At 49.3% G+C, this 17,645-nt stretch overlaps 1 protein-coding gene across 2 annotated transcripts in view; it reads left to right on the forward strand.

The window, feature by feature from the left end:
* Positions 1–17,645, forward strand: part of DISP3 (dispatched RND transporter family member 3) — a 45,301-nt gene that overhangs the window by 8,289 nt on the left and 19,367 nt on the right. For both annotated transcript variants that reach the window (XR_008235906.1, XM_052791691.1), the window contains exons 2-3: positions 14,127–15,063; positions 16,348–16,567. Coding sequence is in view for 1 of the 2 variants with exons in the window: in XM_052791691.1 (XP_052647651.1) it covers positions 14,127–15,063; positions 16,348–16,567 (1,157 nt within the window). In the remaining variant the exon portion in view is untranslated. The remainder of the gene's footprint in view (positions 1–14,126; positions 15,064–16,347; positions 16,568–17,645) is intronic.

Consider the following 17,645-nt stretch of genomic DNA (forward strand, 5'->3'; position numbering starts at 1 on the left):
CAAGTTTGTGTCACTGTTAACTGGAGTTGTAGGTACCACTGGTGCTCCCCAAATGGCAACTAGAACTTAGCTGTAACTTGCCTGGTCTTTATTTAGCTTCTGTTAAAGTCAGCAAAAGGAATGGCTGAATTCCAGCAGAGCTGGAGCTAGACTGTGGAGCCTTGCTTAATTCATTTGTAAACTTGCATATAATCTGACCTATTTCCCTAGAGGAATATGGGAGTTGGATCTGATAGGTGTTTGCAAAGGGTTTATGCAGTGTCTGATAGAAGCTGGTATGATGCACAAATGCAAAGTGCTCTTTGCTCCTAGGGGGATGTGCTATATGTTGACTTGTTTCTTGGCTCTGTTTTACACCCAGGAGCTGAGAATGAATTGCTTTTGAGTGCTGTATTAAGGTCTGTGGAGACAATTTGGAAAAAACCAAAACAACACCTAATCCTTTCTACTGCTTGGGGTACTGCTGAACATGCAGCACACTCGATTCCCTGAATCGAATAATTTGTCTTTTTGTTCCTCCTTTTAACAAGGCAAATGAATTCCTGAAGAAGATGGGGCTGCAAACTCAGATTTGAACTGGAGCCCAACGTGGCATTTTAAATGTGTCTGAGAAGCTCAAAGCAACCCTGGCTCCTGCTTGTAAATCAAACCTGGCCAAATCCTCTGCCACGTCTTTCCCTCCACCTCCCCCCTTGCACACCCTCCCACTTGCTCTCCAGCTAACAACTCATGCGCCAAGTTTAATCTCCAAGCCAATTTTTATGGCTGAGTTGAAATGGAAAGGTGGACAGGCCCACAAGAGCATGAAAGTGACTCAATAAAACAGTGGGCTCCATTTAAACTGAGGGCCGTGAATCTGGAGAACATAGGCAACAGCTTGTTTTGAAAGCTAAATCTATTTTGCTGGAAAGCTTGGGCTAGTTCTTGAACCATTCTGATGCTTCCTGCCAGCAGTTGCAATTTCCACACTCCAGACCCAGGCATTGCAAGCTGTGGTTCTTCAGGACCCATTGAGCACTTGTTAGTGCCTTGGACTTGCCTGAGTGTCAAATCTATGGACAAGCTTTTAAATGGAGTGTCTCAGAATCTGATGTATATGCTTCAAGCCGCTTTTTTCCACATCTGAATTTCACTTCCAAGGCCACCCCTTCTCTTTCTCCCCATCCTAACCCTTACATCTCAGCTCTGTCACTTCTCATGGAGCTCTTTGAGACAGGCAGCAAGTGGGCAACTGAGCTGTGGTCTTTGATGTTCTTTGGTCCATTTCACTTCTGTCACAGATGTCAATATACTTGTGCACAGAGCATGCTGCAGTGTCTTAGGGAGCTACAAAACACCAGCCTATGACAACTGGAAACAAGATATATCAGCAGGTAAATGTTTCATCCCCTGTGGCGCTGCTTAAGATGAAGAAAAGAAGCTTCATTCCTGTAAATCTGCTACATGGAACCAATTCCTTCGTGAAAGTTACCTCACACTAACTGCAGAGTTCATAGCATTGGTTTCTGTGTAAGTGGTACAGTAAAGCATTTGACCTTATTTAGATTCCAATAACAGAGAGCTATGCTGTAAGTAGCAGAGACAGATTAAGTTAAGACTGTGATGACATTTCCTTTACAGACCTCTTGCTGTTCCTTGTATTTCTGCTGTATTTCTGATGTGTTGTGGGGGAGATCATTCCTTCTGAATCCAAATCTTGGCACACATGCAGCTAAATCATTCCTGCGTGTATACCACCTGCCTACATTCCCATTTATTCGGTTATGTTGCAGATTCTGGTACTGCTTGCATTTCCATTCCTCTGGCTGATTTGGGGAGTGCCTCTAAGCAGTTTGCTCCCTTACTCAGCCAAATGGGCCGGGTTTCCAGAGGGCCAGACACAGTTCCACTTCAGCACAGGGCAGTGGAGTGAGTCCCTTTGAAAACCAATTTACAAATGTCTATGCCAGAAGAGCCTGTATTTGCTTGTGGAGGGGGATCCCAGGAGGCGTTGGGACAAGGCATGTTGTGAAAGGATGGAAGATGGGGTCTCCAGAATATGAGAGAAATTCGGAAGCAGATAATGTGATTTGCCCCAGGAAAGCTAGAAAAAATAATAGCAGAGCCACGAATGTTTCTTTGGTTTTGTGTTTTAACTGCAGGACTTGGTCCTGCAGTTAGCACAAGTAGCATCTCAGCCTGTAAATGCCTGGCTGAGAAGTGTAGGGTGCAGTAAGGAACTGGGAACCATTGCTTGAAATGCTTTGGTCCTTTGCCAGATGGCAGTCCCTTGGTACCCTTTGGGTTGTATGATTGCTGTTGACGAGCTCCTGAGCTTGTGCAGCTCGCGTGGCTGTTAATCTCTGAATCTTTGGTGGTAGAGGGGAATAGGGACAAGGGTGGTGTCTGCCTCTCTCTGAACTGCTCCTGTGCTAGGCTTAGATCACGCTCCTCTGGGTCTGTCCTGGGAGGGAAAAGAGGGGAGAGAGAAGGGACACGGCTGCTGTCTCAGCTCAGTCCTGGTGGCCTAAATCAGTATCCTATAGACGTGGCTTCACTGGCAGCTTCTGGGAGCTGCCGTCAGCAGCATTTCCCTCCCTTTCACAGGGACTAGCAGGAACCAGCTCTTAGTGTCTCTTGTCTGTATTAGGAAGCATCCTGGACTCTCCCTGAGATTAGTGTGTCATTAAAGCCTGTTTGCTTATTCTGAGACTCTGCCCCCTCCTCTGCTAATGGTCTGCAGGACTGTGCTCATTGAGCTGTGATAACATTTAATGTGAGTTTCTGCATGGTTGGTGCAGCTGGCGGTATAAGTCCTTGTACTGGCAGGGGATCTGCTGACGTACTGTTCAGGCACTGAGGCATCTTGTCTCATCTCCACATCCTCTCCTTCCCCTCAGGAAGTTTTCCTTCTGTTCTGAAAAACCTTGTGTTCACCCAGGTCCTGCTCTGGAGCAGTCAGCTGCGGCACTAGAGGCTGTCCAGCCTCTGGCTTTTATACCTCTGCTTCCAGATTTCTCACTGATCCTGGGAAGATGAAAAAGCAGTGCTAATTAATCTAATTCCAGAAGCACCAGGTTTTCATAGGAGGAGAGCGGCTAGCTGGATGTGTTTCAGAGAGAGAGAAGTGTGGGAGGTAAGAAAGACATACCTGCTCAGATCCCACTTTATGGGCTTCTGAGAGCCAGCTAGCCACAAGTTACTTTGTGAGTACCTCCTGATCAGTAGTAAGTTTTCCGTGGGTGACAATAGAGCATGGTTTGCTGCAGTCATTCCCACTCAGCTGTGGTCGCTGTCAGGGTGAATTCTCCTCAAAATTCAGGCCCTCGCATTCTTAGAAATAAGGCGCCATGTCTGTACCACAGATGAGCTCAGCTCAGTGTGTGCAGCTGGAATGGTGCGTGAACGACCTTGGGTATGACTTCTGCTCTCTCATTTATGAGAGGACTACAGCATCACCCATTCCTCTTTCATGCTGGTATGTGGAAAGCCCTGCTGAAGAACTGAATATGACTGAAATGCCATAGGAGCTGTGTCCCCACCACAGTTTGCAGTCCTTACAGCCTTCCTTTTGTGAACCTGGCATTTTCTGACGTCTGTAAATTATAGCAGCAAAAAGGCAAAACTTTTAGATCCATCAGAGTGAGGCTAGGGAGCATCTGGAGTGAGACACTGTGGCCTGTATGACTGACACATGCAGATGGGAATTTCTACTTGTGGAAGGTCAGAGCATGATGAACAGAGCTGGCTGAATACAGACACTTCAGGTGAAGGGGAGTACCTGCAACATTTTCTTTTAACCTTAATTGTACTTTTTATGTTGGAGTGGCAAGAAGTGGAGATGAAATAGCTGCCTGTGCTGTGGTTGGCAAGAAGGACTGGCGGCATAGGTTGGCATTCCTGCATTACCTTTCATATTACTGCTCACAGAACTACAACCAGCAAAGTCTCCTCAGCACAAACTGCCACTTAGGCTGCTGGCGAGAAAGCAGTTCACGTGCACGGTGAGGAAGAAATTACCCTCCTCCTTCTCAGTAATGAACTAGCAGCTTATGGGGAGACTCTGGAGAGGGGGCTTTAGGAGAGGGTGTTTTGATTAGTCCCAGAAGCACAGTGTGCACACAAGCAGGCTATTGCTGGGGAGCTGCAGATGGAGGAGAGTGCACAGCCAGCCCTTGTCTTCATACTTCCTCCTGCTGCAAGGAGCAGGTGTGGGGAGCAGGGCCAGAGCTGGGAATCATGCAGCTGAGCATAGAGTGGTATCAGTGCGCACAGTGACGTAAACTGGGGAGCCTGAGCACTAGGTGGAATAATAAATGACTGGCAGGCGCTGAGAGCAGGACTTGGCTTTCCTTTTCAGGGTGACAGTGGTGTGGGAAGCTTGAGTTTATCTAGAAAAGAGCAGCACATGAGCTTTGGGGATGGCAGTTTATTCCAGGGGCTTGGGAATTGTTGAATCCTCTCCGTAGTCTGAGATTCCTTCCTGGAGTGAGTGACACTTCTTGGGATAACACTACAAGGCCCTGGTTTGTGGCAGCCATCTGTATTTAATGATCTGTAAAGGCTTTGCTATGAACACAGGTGCTCAGGGGTAGACATTGGAGTGCGGAAATCCGCACACCTTTAACAAGCTTGTTATCTTGGGGCCCTGGTAGGTGGGATCCAGGGTGCTCTTGAAGTCTGTGTCAAGGCACACAAAGGCACACAGCTGATCCAGAAGCCAACCCTTCACTTAGCAACAGTAAGTGGCGGGGACTCAGACAAAATCGAAGTAATTTTTGTAGTGGTTAGGTAAGTCGTTTCTGAAGCATATCAGAGTCTCAGCTTGTTTGGTGTCTGTGTGCAGAAACCTGTAAGTGCCACGTGCCTGAGTGACAGCGGGGCCTTATCATTAACACAAGCAAGTAACTCAAGTGGTAAACGTGGCACAAGGTTGCAAGGCGTGTTTTGTGAGATTATAACCAAGAAGCTGTCTTCTAACACCTACAATCATTAGTTACAATAACCAGGAGCAAATTATTTTATCAGGAAATGAATTTTCTTTGGCAATGACATGCATGTTAGCGAAGTTCTTGTGTAGGTTCATCTCAGCAGCAGTCCTGGGATGGCAGGGCACTGAACGTGCATGGTTTGATGCCAACAAATACTGGTGACCTTCCTCTTCGAAAAGTGCCAGTTTCGGTACTTTGAAGCGAGTATTTGGGGGCAATTTATTGTGTCCTTTTGGATTTTTTTCAGTTTGTCAGGGTACAGATTCTTCCTGGAGTCACTTAGGAAGTAGCACCCTAGGACAGCCCTTACGGCTGGTACCTGCTGCAGCCATGGTGGGGCTGCCTCAGTTTCCCAAACTAGTGCTATATGAAGGTCTCCCCCTGGTCCAAAGCTGTGGGCTCACTCTTTTTCCCAGTTAAGGAAACATTCAGGAAAAGTGTGTTGTTAAAATGGGAAACTGGGATGGCTGAGCTAGTTCTTATTTGCAGGCATCTTACTCCTAGCAAAGCACAGTAGAGCTGCTTTTGCTATACTTTTTGCTTTTGCTGTACATCCTTGTGTGGATCACAGCGGTAAGGTTACCTAGTTCTTCTGTTCGCTTTCTTCTTGGTCTGTTCTGTGTGCAGGTGGCAGTTTCTCACATAGCAAAGCAAACACCTTTTAAACCGATCTCTCTCCCTTTACCCCATATACTGATCTTGCAGTCCCTTTCTCCAGCCTGTTCCTTGTCCACATGGCCAGGTTAGAGGTAAAGAGAGATGAGGGAACTGATGGTCCTTGTGCGCTCTGGCGCTGTTAAGCCTTTCTGAGGTGTCCCAGGTACTGGCATGCATGTTACTGGTTAGCATAGATTGTGTGAAATTGGCTATCATTGTGGAGTTTGGATGTCACTCGCCAGCATAGAGGTTACGTTGCACAGCAATGGTTACACTTGATGTTACAGCTCCAATTATGCTCGCAGAACAAAGTGGAGTTTGCAGGTTGTTGCGTACAACCCCCATCTGTGCCATTCTGTGCACTCTAAGAAATTAGGTATCTTGTGTGTCAAAGTAGGCACCCAAAATAAGTGTCTATTTTTTCTTTCTGATCTCCTGATCTCCCGCATCTGTCAGATGCGGACTACACCACCCCCTCCTCCTCAGAGATGCTAGGAGAAGATTCAGTTCAGTCCTGTTTGTTCAGCCCTCAGACTCTGTCGTGACAGGCAGTGTTGAAAAGCTCATGAGGAAATTAATAATTCTGCTGCTGAGCCAGGCATGAGCAGCATGCAGGAAATGAGGCGTGAGACCACACACCGAACAATGAGGAGAGAACAAGCTAGCGAATAGCTGCTGGGTTCTGGGAGCATCATCCATTGCATGCACTGGTGGAGGCCAGAGTCCGTGCCTTTGGACACTGGGCTTGGAAGAAAAACTGCGCTGCAAAGCATTTACAGAAGGGGGGCAAATTAAGGATGCTGTGTCAGCCCTGAATTTGGCATTTCCTCACTGGTGAGTGCTTGACTTTGCAGCTAATCTTTCCACACTGTTTTTGGCATGCAATTATGAGTAGATCTAATCAGTGCTTGTCAGACACCTGGAATAGCAGGCAGGTGCAGGCAGGAGATCCTCAACGTCATAGGCTGAGAGTGTTCCAGCCAGCCTTTGTCCATTCTGAAAGCAGGTCGATAGATCATAGACTCGTTTAGGTTGGAGAAGACCTTTAAGATCATTGAGTCTGACTGGTTCCTTCCATTTCCAGCTGCTCTTATCTTAGCCAGAGTGTAAAAGTGCCTGTAAGGGGAAAGAAGGGTAGGACAGTCAGCAGTGAAAGACAACACCTCAGTTAGGAGTGAGTGTGCATGCATGTACTTGATTTCATAAAGCTTGGGAGATCAGACAATCCTACATCCTGTATACATCCCTATCTATTGTCTTGCCTCCTGTGGGCAAGTGGAACGGCAGACGATAGAGCTTTAAATGTATTTTTTAAAATAATTTTGTTGAACTTTTTTCCCAGCAAACACATATTTACATCATTGCACTGCAATTCCAACAGCACTGTGCTGCTGGAGTGTTTTGATGTCATTCTGACCTGCAAAGTGCCTGGGGTCTGGCAGTGTTTTTGTGCATCTTACCAAAGGATTTAAAGCAAGTGGGAAGGGAAATGCAAAGGGCCCAGAAAAAAAATAGATTAAAGCCTTGTTGCTGCATTGTGCTGTACAGCTGGAAAAGTAGACCTGTTTGATTAATAATGGTGGAGCCAGCCCAGCCAGCAGTTTAAACCAGTGCCTTTAAGCAGCATGTGCATCTCTGGGTTTGTATCCCACTGAAACACGTTCTGGGTCATATCCTCAGGCACAGGTTCTGGTCAATGGCAGAATTAAGCTAGTCTCTTCAGAAGTATTTCAGAAGATTCAGCGTCAGGTGCCCAGTCTGAGGTGTCCTGGGCCTATTTTTCTTTTCCAGGAGTGCCGACACCTCTGAAACTCAGACCTCCAGTTAGGGGCCCAGACATTGTATCTAATTCCTCCTTACTGTTTCATTTTTCCCACTTAAGAAAGGTGGTGTATGCTGACAAGGGGCAACACACAGCACTCAGTTACAGCTGTGTTGGTAAAGGGAGAGCAGGGACCTGAGAAAGCCCTTCTTGGTTGTTTTTTGAAATGATACTTCTAGACTAGTCTCAGTGATTCAAGCGCAGAGCAAAACTCTGGTCCTGAGTCTCAGTGTCACTGTGGAGCCCTGCTTTAGAGTGGGTATACATTAATGATGCCTTCCAGTTGTTTTATGCAGCCAGTGCTGCGTACAGCATTCTTCAGCATAACAGGGCCTGGGAGGCGCTCTGTCCATCCATGCTATCAACTGTGCATTGTTACAGAGAGGTGTTTTTTTGCAGGAGCTGGATGCTCTTAGGGTGATTTTGCAAGCACAAAGGCCATTTCTGTCCCTCTTGGAGGAACTTTATATAGCTAACAAAAGGGCCTAAAGCTGCTCCAAGAGTTTTCAGGAATACAAATAGGACCACAAAACTGCTAGCTCGGCTCTGAAAGCTTTGCCCATGGGAGAAACGAATGTGAAATTTAATTATTTTGTCGATAGGAATCTCCCATATTACAGAAATTGTCTTTCCCTCCCCTTCTAGCCTTGTGCTTTCTTTCCTTTTTTCTTTCTAGCTTGCTGATGCACAAGGCTTCCTTTTTCCTGTAAGAAGGAACAACTGAGTAATTGAAATGGAACACTAGTGAGGATTTTTAATCTGAAAGTCAGCACTAATTAGTCAGGTCGGGTGTAATTAGCTTCCTCATCTGTCACTGCCTCCCCCCAACTTCTCAGTGACTTTCTTCTATCCTAGATTTCACTGAAAAAGAACTCTGTCACATGGGAACTGCCTGGGTGTTTTTCCTGTTTGGGGTGCAAATGAGCGACAATCCCTGCAGGGCTCTTGGGGTCTGAGCTGGATCCCACCTGCTGCAGTCAAGGGCAAAACTCTTCCTGATCTTAAGGTCTCTCAGGTTTGGCTTTGTCCCTTCTTTTCTGCTGTGTGTCAGGCTCACGGGAGTCATAATTATTCCTACCCTGTGTTCCATAGCCCTGCAGCGCTTTAAATGCTTAATTCGTTACTTCGATCAGACTGGTAAGTTGCAGCAAGACATGGGAGGATGCCCAGGTTAAATTGTTGAACAGGGGTGCAAATATCAAGGGGCTTGGATGCCCAGGCTGCCAGTCATCCAGGGAGGAAAGGGGTGAGCCTCTTCCATTGTGCTCTGGTAGCATTCATGGCCGTGACGCTGAGGTTCAGCTGCAGGTTGTCTGGTGTGCAGGGCTGGGGATGTGGCTCAGATCTGATGTGAGATAGCCTCTATGGTCCTCTGGACAGAAGTGCCCATTGGTACTGAAAAATAGCTTTGGCAAGGAGACCTTCCTTGTTTTCCTCCTAGTCACGTTTCCACACTGCTACTGTGGTTGGGAAGAGGCAAACCAGATAATCAGCTGGATCCTGGCATTATTGGTACCTTCCTTAAAGCTGTGTGTCTTTGTACCAACGCAGGGTTGGAAGATGTGAGTGTCTTCATGGCCACATACCTCTCTGCTGTGATGGATTTTCTGAACTTGCACCTTCAGATCAGGAAGGATCTTCATCCTGGGAGGATGCTGTAACTGCCTGACAGTCTGAAGGCTGAATGCTAAGGGAGGAAGGTTTTTATGTACTGTACAGACTCCTCCTTCCCTTCCCCTCTTGAATCCCTCTGCTACCCTCCCTTTCCAGCTCAGTTAGTTTTCTACAAGGTCCCTCCAAGCTCAGCTGTGCTGCCGAATCAGCAGCTTGCTTGCCTCTCCCCCCTTTCCCCATCCCTGAGTGGTTCTTGGCTGGCTGAGTGAGCGAGGCAGCACAGGTGAACATGTGCTGACACCAGGATAGGAGTTGGGTGAGCTGAACACAAAGTGTGCAGGCCCATCTTTGCCAGAGGAACGTGGGGTCTGTGGTTTCTATGCAGCCATTAGGCAAAAGGTTTGGGATTTGTCCCCCCTTTGCAGCATATTCTCTGTAGGCAGCTCTGCAGAGCAGAGCTATGCAGTAGAGCTCTGCAGTTCTGCAACCCTGCAGTTGAACTTCATCCATATCGTGGTAGTGTGGGGAAGGGAAAGGGCCCCACACCCCACATCTTCCCAGTGTCGGGAGAGCCTGGAGTGGGGAGACCTGCCCTTTGCTTTGCCCCTGTCTTGTGTGGTGAGCTGGCTGTCCAATGTGCACAGTCTGCTCACACAGTCTGCCTTTGCATGGCTGTGCAGAAAACGGGAGCTGCTGCAGGCTGTATGGGTAGGCTTGAGGAGCTCTTTTTGCTGAAGCAGCTGGTTCAGGGTCTGTCCTTCACTGGGTGTGTGGTGGCAGCCTAGGCCCTTCTCAACATGGATCTCTTAAATGCTTGTATGTTCCTGGTGGAAAAACCTGAAAGCATCAGGGCAGTGGGAAGAGGTCCCTGATGTGGGGCACCCTGTGGTGACTGCATCTGTGGCTCTTGCTTCCTGCTTGCAGTCTGGATCAGGGCTGTCCATAATGTAGCGTTGTAGGTTCCTGCAAGATCTGGCTTCATGTGGCCAAGCATGCCACTCCGGAAGCAGAGGGTATTTTGTGAGGCAGAACCTGTCATGGTAGTGGAGGTTTTCAGTTAAAGTATTTATTTACTAACTACTTTGCCCAGTTTCCTTTACCTTTCTCTGACTTAATGGAAGCTACACCTGTAGCAGCACCCTAAATCTGAGCCAGGAAGCTTCTTCACAGGAGGTTCTGCCACCATACAGAGTCCTGACTGGTTTTGAACCAGGAGGAAGCCTGTTTGCTTTGGAAGGGGCAGAGGGAAGCCCAAGAAATCTGAATGCCTATCCCAACTGGCTGAATCAGTGCCTCTTTAAAGAAATGGATCCAGGGCTGCTAGGAGTGCTCTTATCCTCTGCTCTCTCAAACCTGGAGCAGGCTAAGCTTGTACAGAATTGAGGCAGAGCTTTGATGAAGGCTGCAGGATTAGGTCCATTGTGCATCTCCTGAAACTGAAAAAGTAACTGGGCCATGCTTCAGTGCTGAGTCTCTGGGTAGTACAGGAAGTGGTGGAAGGAAAACAGGCCAGCCTCCAAGCAGAATTCAAGCAGAAAAATGCATTTCACTCCCCTTCTGGCTGATTTCAGGGTTTATCTCCCCTGCCGATTCACTTTGCTGTGTTTTGGGTTGGATAAGCTTTCATCCTGACCCAGGCAGGATCTGACGAAGGCAGTAAAGCCAGATGAGTCCCAAGGGCAATGCTAAGTGAGCTGTGTCTGGCTTTGCAGCTGAGTCATGTGGTTAACTCTCTTTTGAAGAGAGTTCAGAGCTGTGGTGGAACTAGGGCAGGATGTACACATGTGCTTGCCCCACATGCAGAGGGAGGCTGTCACTGTCAGGGACAGCACAACCCAGGTGCCTCCTTCCCTGCCCTTGCCTTTCTGCCTGGACCAAATCTTGATCCTTCCCTGACTTGGTTCTCGTGTGAGTCCATATAATCTTGAGGCTTTTCCAGCATTTGCTGTGCTGGGGTTTACACCAGCATCAGAATTTGTACCAGTCTTTAGAGGGTAGCATGTGTTGGCCTTCATACATTGTGGGTGCCCATCTGTTATAATTGCAGTCACCATGAGAGTGGGTGGAAGAGCCAGAGGGAGATGCCTGAGGTCTGATCCCTTCCTTGAGTTGAGGATTTAGCTGTTGGTTAAAAAAGAAGATTGTATGATCCTTTTTCTGCTGGCTTATTACTATCTCAGTCTCTCTTGTTTCCCTTTCTTGTCACGTGCAGGCTCTTCTGTTTCAGGATTAGAATCTTTTCCCTCCTTCTCCTCAGTAGCTCAATAAATGGGAAATTATTATGGCTCTTTACCTCTCTTTCTAAAGAGAGAGTACATATGCTTGATCAGGTCTTGCAGTAACTCCATTCTGTTGAAGGAGAGCCCAGGCCATGGGAGGAAGGGCAGGTGGGTGGAGTGGAGGTAACTGTGTGTACACACCAACTTGCCCAGATGGGATGAGTGAGGTTTGCACCTCCATTCATGCAGCATCTATCTGCACTGCGAAAGTGAGCTGAAGTTGTAGCTTGGTTGTCTCTTAGAGGCAGAAGGGTGATAGTACTTGTCAGCCCAGCGGTGGATGGGAGTTACACACTGGCCAAGGGCTTGCATGTGCTGAGGATGCCTGTCTGCAAAGGCGAGCAGCGTCCGGCGACCTGTGAGCTGGGGCTGGCATGCCAGCAGGCTTTGGACACATAGGAGGATGTCACTGCCCCCCACTGTTTTGTCAGTATTGATGGGATTACGGCTGCTCTGTGGGGAGAGTTTGCGAGTGTAGAGTGTGGGAGACAAGGCAGGACTGCAGTAAGGAGCAGCTGGGAGAGGATTTATATGCAGATTCAGAGACTTGGGAAAGCCTCCTCCCTGTTGTGATGCAAGTAAGGCTCTCTGTAAGCAACACCAGAAGAGCACATGGGTATGCATGCCGGTGAAGTTGAGGCAGAGGAGCACCTGCAGGCCAGTAGCTGTCTTGGGCGGCATTGTTCATATGCTCTTGGCTTTGCCCCAGTGCCTAAGGCTCACGCATTAATGCGTGACTGTTCAGGGAAACTTTCAGACGCTCCCTGGCTGTTTAGGATTATGCATCCTGAATATTAAAGAAATCTTAATGGAGCCTAAAACCAGCTAGATTTCTCCTAACTTTTCCAGAGAGTTGAGAAGACCCCCCTTTGCTTTCTTCTTGCTGTCTAACAGCCCTATGTGTGAAGGGGGAAACAACACAGCAGATGTTTTGTGAGCCGCCCTCTCTTCACCCTATTTCTTAGCCTCCTGAGGATGTGGAGGTCTGGCAGAAGAGGGACTGTGGCCATCTGCCATCAGTGGTGCCCATCTGTTTTTTGCACTGTGAGATTGCAGAGCAGGAGGAGGATTCAGCACAGACTTACACATGTGCCCTCCTGCACAGCTTTCTGCAGCCTGGCTGAGGTGGGTGAGCCAGCTGCATGAGCTTAGCCACAGTGAGGGGGTGGGAGAGTCCCTGCTCTCACGCTCATAGGAAGGGTGGGATGTTTTGAGACAATATCAGTTGCAGATTAAAGCCACTGTTCAACATTCGTGCTTTCCTTGGTGCGAGCAGGAGCAGGGAGGCTGGAGCTCAGAGGTTCCCTGTTCTCCACAGGCTCTGCAATGCTGGAAGCACTCTGCCCAGCCTGCCAGCACAGATGCTATCCAGACCAGAGCGAATCCCATGGGAGCTGCTGTAGCTCCCACAAACTCCCTGTGAGCAAAGCCACAGGCATCACCCACACTGACCAGAGCCAGGGAGATTGCTGTGACCCTTGCTCCTTTGCACATCCCTCTTCTGCCAGGGAGCATTTCTGCCCCATAGCTTTTCCTCTCGGTCCAAGTTCAAGCAGCTCCCAGGTCTTCTGAGGACCTAGAGTTAAGGAGTGCTGGCAATTCATCTTCCTGCTGATATAAGTCCTGTTAAGAGAAACATTGGTTAGGAGCAAAGCTTGTAAATTGCTTCTGGCCTGTGTGTAAATTGCTTGCAACTATCAGAGTCAAGTAACAAACTGAATCTGTTCATTGATTCAGTGAGGACGGCTGCTGGCTTTGCTGCCGGCAGCCGGGAAAGGGAGTGACGCTTATAAGGTCTGGGCTTTCTGGGCTTTGCTCTTGGGGACCACAGCCACCTGTGGCTTTCCTGACTTGGGAGGCTACCGTGCAGCACCCAGGAGGGGCACATGGGAAAGTCTAAGAACCTGTGTGTGCTGGCAGCCCCCTGCAAAGGACAGCACCTCGCAGGGAGTCTCCCTTTCTTTCCTGCCCACGTGTGGGCTGATCAGGGAGAGTTTCCTCCTTCTCATTCCATGGGGGCAGTAACTGCTTTTGCTTCCTGTTTGTTCCATAGGAACTGGGAAAACCCACTGTATAAACAATATCTCGCAGGGGTGGAAGGAAAGCAGGGTTGTTCAACCCTTTCCCTTCCCACACTGGCGGTTGATAGCCCTTCAGGGACTAGAGCACGGTCACAGTGAGTTCTCTGTGGAGGCTGGTATGTGCGAATGCCTGCATATGTGTGTGTCTGCAGGTATGGCTGCATGTGCTTCTGGTTCTGTGTGCGCACAGGTGCACGCTTTGTAGGAAAGGTGAATACAGCTATAAATAGCTGCAGGAAAATCTATTGTCAGTTTTAAGGAGGGAAAGATAGGGTCCCTTGCATTTTTCGTCTGCTATCATGAACTGTCCCCAGGCATGAGAACCACATTAGCTAATTAAATGTTCCTGCTGCTGCAGTCTGAGCAGCATGCTGTCAATCCCCTGCCATCTCCGTTCCTGGAGCCATGCAGAGCCCTCTTCTGCCAGAGCACTGAGCTCTGGGACTGTAGTTTGAACTTTTCCTCTTTCTAGTTCCTCTGCCAGGCAGGATGTGGGATATGCCATGGTGGCTGTAGCAAATCTGTGGGGTTTGAAAGGAGTCATGCTTTGCTGCTGAGGGCACAGGGCTGAGAGAGCTGGAGTGTGCCTCCCTCCCTGGCTCTGCTGCTGAGACCCTTTGGCAACTGCTGTGGTTTCACGGCTGTGCCTGGTGACACCTATTGCTGGGTCCTGCTGACTGCTTTTCTCTACCCCTTTGTGCAGGCACTGGACATGGACACAGAGGATGACCCCTTGTTACAGGATGCCTGGCTAGATGAGGAAGATGAAGAGGTAGCCTTCAGCTCCCGGAAGAGACGAGAGGGTGCTCTGTTGTGTGGGAAAAGCCCATGCAAAGTCAGGCCCCTGCGTGTCACACTGCCGGTGTCTGGCTTCTGGAATATTGTTGGCTGGGTATTTACCAACCCGTACTGTGCTGGCTTCATCCTTTTCCTGGGCTGTGCCATCCCTGCTGTTCTTGCTGTTGTCATGTTCCTCCACTACCCAGCCCTGGATATTGACATCTCCTACAATGCTTTCGAGATCCGCAACCACGAGTCCTCTCAGCGCTTTGATGCACTTGCCTTGGCCCTCAAGTCCCAGTTTGGGTCATGGGGGAGGAACCGCCGGGACCTGGCTGACTTTACCTCTGAAACCCTGCAGAGGCTTATCTTTGAGCAGCTCCAGCAGCTTCACCTCAATGCTTCCCATCTTGGGGTCAGCACACGGCTCAAGCGCAGCACACCAGAGGGCAGGATGAGCTCCCCCAAGCCCCATGTCCACCTGAACCCAGGAAACCAGACTTCCCGAACTGGGAGGGGTGCCCCACGCTGGGACTACTCCAGCACTTATATCAGCACCAACACACAGACACATGCCCACTGGCGCATCGAGCTCATTTTTCTGGCTCGGGGGGACTCTGAAAACAACATCTTTACCACTGAGCGCCTGGTTACCATCCATGAGGTCGAGCGCAAGATCATGGACCACCCTCGCTTCCGGGAGTTCTGCTGGAAGCCCCATGAGGTCTTGAAGGACCTGCCCCTGGGCTCCTACTCCTACTGCTCCCCTCCCAGCTCCCTCATGACCTACTTCTTCCCCACTGAGAGAGGAGGGAAGATTTACTATGATGGCATGGGCCAAGACCTTGCTGACATCCAAGGTGAGCTGAGGGCCATGGGTGAGGGCTGGCATGTTTAAGGAATGCATCTCCTGCAAGTTCAGGCAGTCACTTACTGGTGTACAGCTAAGAGGGGTGACTGCCTTGTGCAGAGAGGAAGATGCTCCCATGTTGTGCTTTGAGGAATCTTCTTTTCTGCACTGGGGCCCCTTTTCAACCCTTTCAGCAAAGCCCCTGCAACTCCAGTCATGGTTCACACAGGCCCCAAAAGGCGAGCGAGAGGGACAAATGAGGGGGAGTCTTGCATTGTACCGATGCCTGCTACTGACCCTTGTCCCCTGTAAATAACTGTGGTTAACTAGAGGAATGTCAAGTTTTGGACAGACAATAGGGATGAGCTTCTCTGTACCATAGAGCAGATGAAAGAAGTCTGTGGGCTGCTTTGGAGCTTGAAAGGCAGCTTGTGAGTCACCAGCTGGAAAGGCTCCTATAATGAGAAGACGACCCTGCCGCCTTCTCCCAGCTCCATACCCTGTACTTTGCCCCTCTAGTGGAGCAGAGGCTCTGGATGGTGAAAAAGAGGTGAATCATGAGGAGTCTGTGGGAGTGATGTGGCTGTGGGACGAAGCCTCCATCTGTCTCCCAAATGCAGGCTGCAGATGATAGCTGTTCAGGAGCCATACAGGGAGCAGGCAAAGAATTAACTCCATCTGCTCCAGTGTGAGTAACAATTCTGCTACCAAAACAGGAAAGAGCGTAGTTTCTGGGTCTTTCTGATGTGAACTCAAGGGAACTTGGACTTTGAGGGTAGACAGGCAGTGTCTCTTAGAACTGAGAAGCTGAGTGCCTCCATCTCTGCATCCTTCACACCACCAGATGGCAGAGGTACCAGGTCACAGCAGAGCCAGGACTCCTCATCCTCCATGGGTATTGTTTAGCTCTTGTGCTTCCCAGCATGATCGAGCAAATATTGTCCCAGTGAACAAGAACTAAGTGCCTCCAGCATCAGGAGTATTGATGGCAAGGTTGTGTGCATTGCTGCTTGGGGGGGCTGTGGTTCAGATCACAGTCAGGTGGAAGATGCATCCCTGATGGGGAACTGCATGTAGGCAACATCACAAGCAAAGTCACAAAGCAGAAGTGGAATGTAAGTTTTTGCAATCCAGCTTTCCCCAGACTTCCTTGCTCTCTGCAAGGCAGCAGCAGTCAGTATCACTCTGATGAAAAACAGGACCGCTCCCAGGTTCCCTTTGTCAGGCTAGACCCTGTGCCTTGCCAAGTCAACTAAGCAGGACCTAACAAAAGTGGTGCTGCTTTCTCCCGCAGGGTCTCTGGAGCTGGCCATGACACACCCTGAATTCTACTGGTATGTGGATGAGGGCTTGTCTGCTGAGAACATGAAGAGCTCCCTGCTGCGGAGTGAAATCCTCTTTGGGGCACCACTGCCGAACTACTACTCAGTGGAGGACCGCTGGGAGGAGCAGCGCCGCAAGTTCCAGAACTTTGTCATCACCTATGTGGCCATGCTGGCCAAGCAGTCCACAAGGTGAGGGTGTGTGCAGAGAGGGCGGGTACCTTGTGGGGAGTCAGCGAGAGCAGGGAACGGCAGAGGTTGAAGAGGATGGTGCTTTCTGTTGCACTAAAGGAGTGGATGCAATAGGCCCTTCAGGGTGTAAAAGCTCTGTCTTAAGGTTTACACAGGGCAGGCATGCCTGTTGGGCTCCGATAGCCATGCAGCGTTCAGTCTCACCTGGAAGGCACTAGGCACAGAAGGCTTGGCACGCCAGCTCAGACTGCTGGTCAGTCTTGAACAGTGGCCATGGCGTAATGCTCCAGATGAAGGAGAAAAAGTATCTCCTTTGAAGTTGGGCTCAGGTACAGTGCTGTGAATGAGGGTGGGGAGCATATGGCAGAAAACCATTCATATGCTTCCCTTTAATGCCACTTCCTACTGCAGAAACACGCCAGAGACATCAATAGAGACAATGAAAGGGAGCCAAAGATTGAATCCAGTGCTTGCCTTTCCACTCAGCCCCTGTCTGGCACTGGATCTGTTTGCTTCCATCTCATAAGCCTGATTCCACTGGCTCCAACAGAGCTGCTTCTCTGCCTTCCTGCTCTGAATTTGGCCCCAATTGGACTGATGCAGGGGGTGAAATGGTCATTAGTCAAGGCATCGACCTGTGGATCCGATTCTGCTTTTGCTCATGTCAGTGTTAATTCCTTCCAGAAGTGTTTGCTCTTTGCACAGACAGATGGGGAATGGAGTTTCAGGGCAGGATAAGTTTCAGGAAGTGCAGGTTTTTTTCACCACCAGGTCTGTATGACTTCAGTTGAATAGAGCTTTGCTCAGTGCTTGTGAGAGGTAGATGGTAAAATAGAGCTAAAAGGGCTAAAAGAGTAGCCCAGTATCCAGACAGCTGAGAGAACACAGTGAGTCCCAGTGTCAGTGTACCTTTTCGGTCTCCAGCTCTCTATTGCTCTGAATCAAAATAGCTCCGAGAATGAAGGGATACCGATCTTCAAAAGCAAAGTGAGATGCAGCCAGCCCTTGTCAGCCCTGAAAGCAGGCAGCCACAGAGCGTTCTCAGCAATGGGCTGGCAGAGTGCATTGCAGTTATGGG

This window comes from Harpia harpyja, chromosome 7 (genome assembly GCF_026419915.1).
Source record: "Harpia harpyja isolate bHarHar1 chromosome 7, bHarHar1 primary haplotype, whole genome shotgun sequence".
NCBI classification, from domain to species: domain Eukaryota; kingdom Metazoa; phylum Chordata; class Aves; order Accipitriformes; family Accipitridae; genus Harpia; species Harpia harpyja.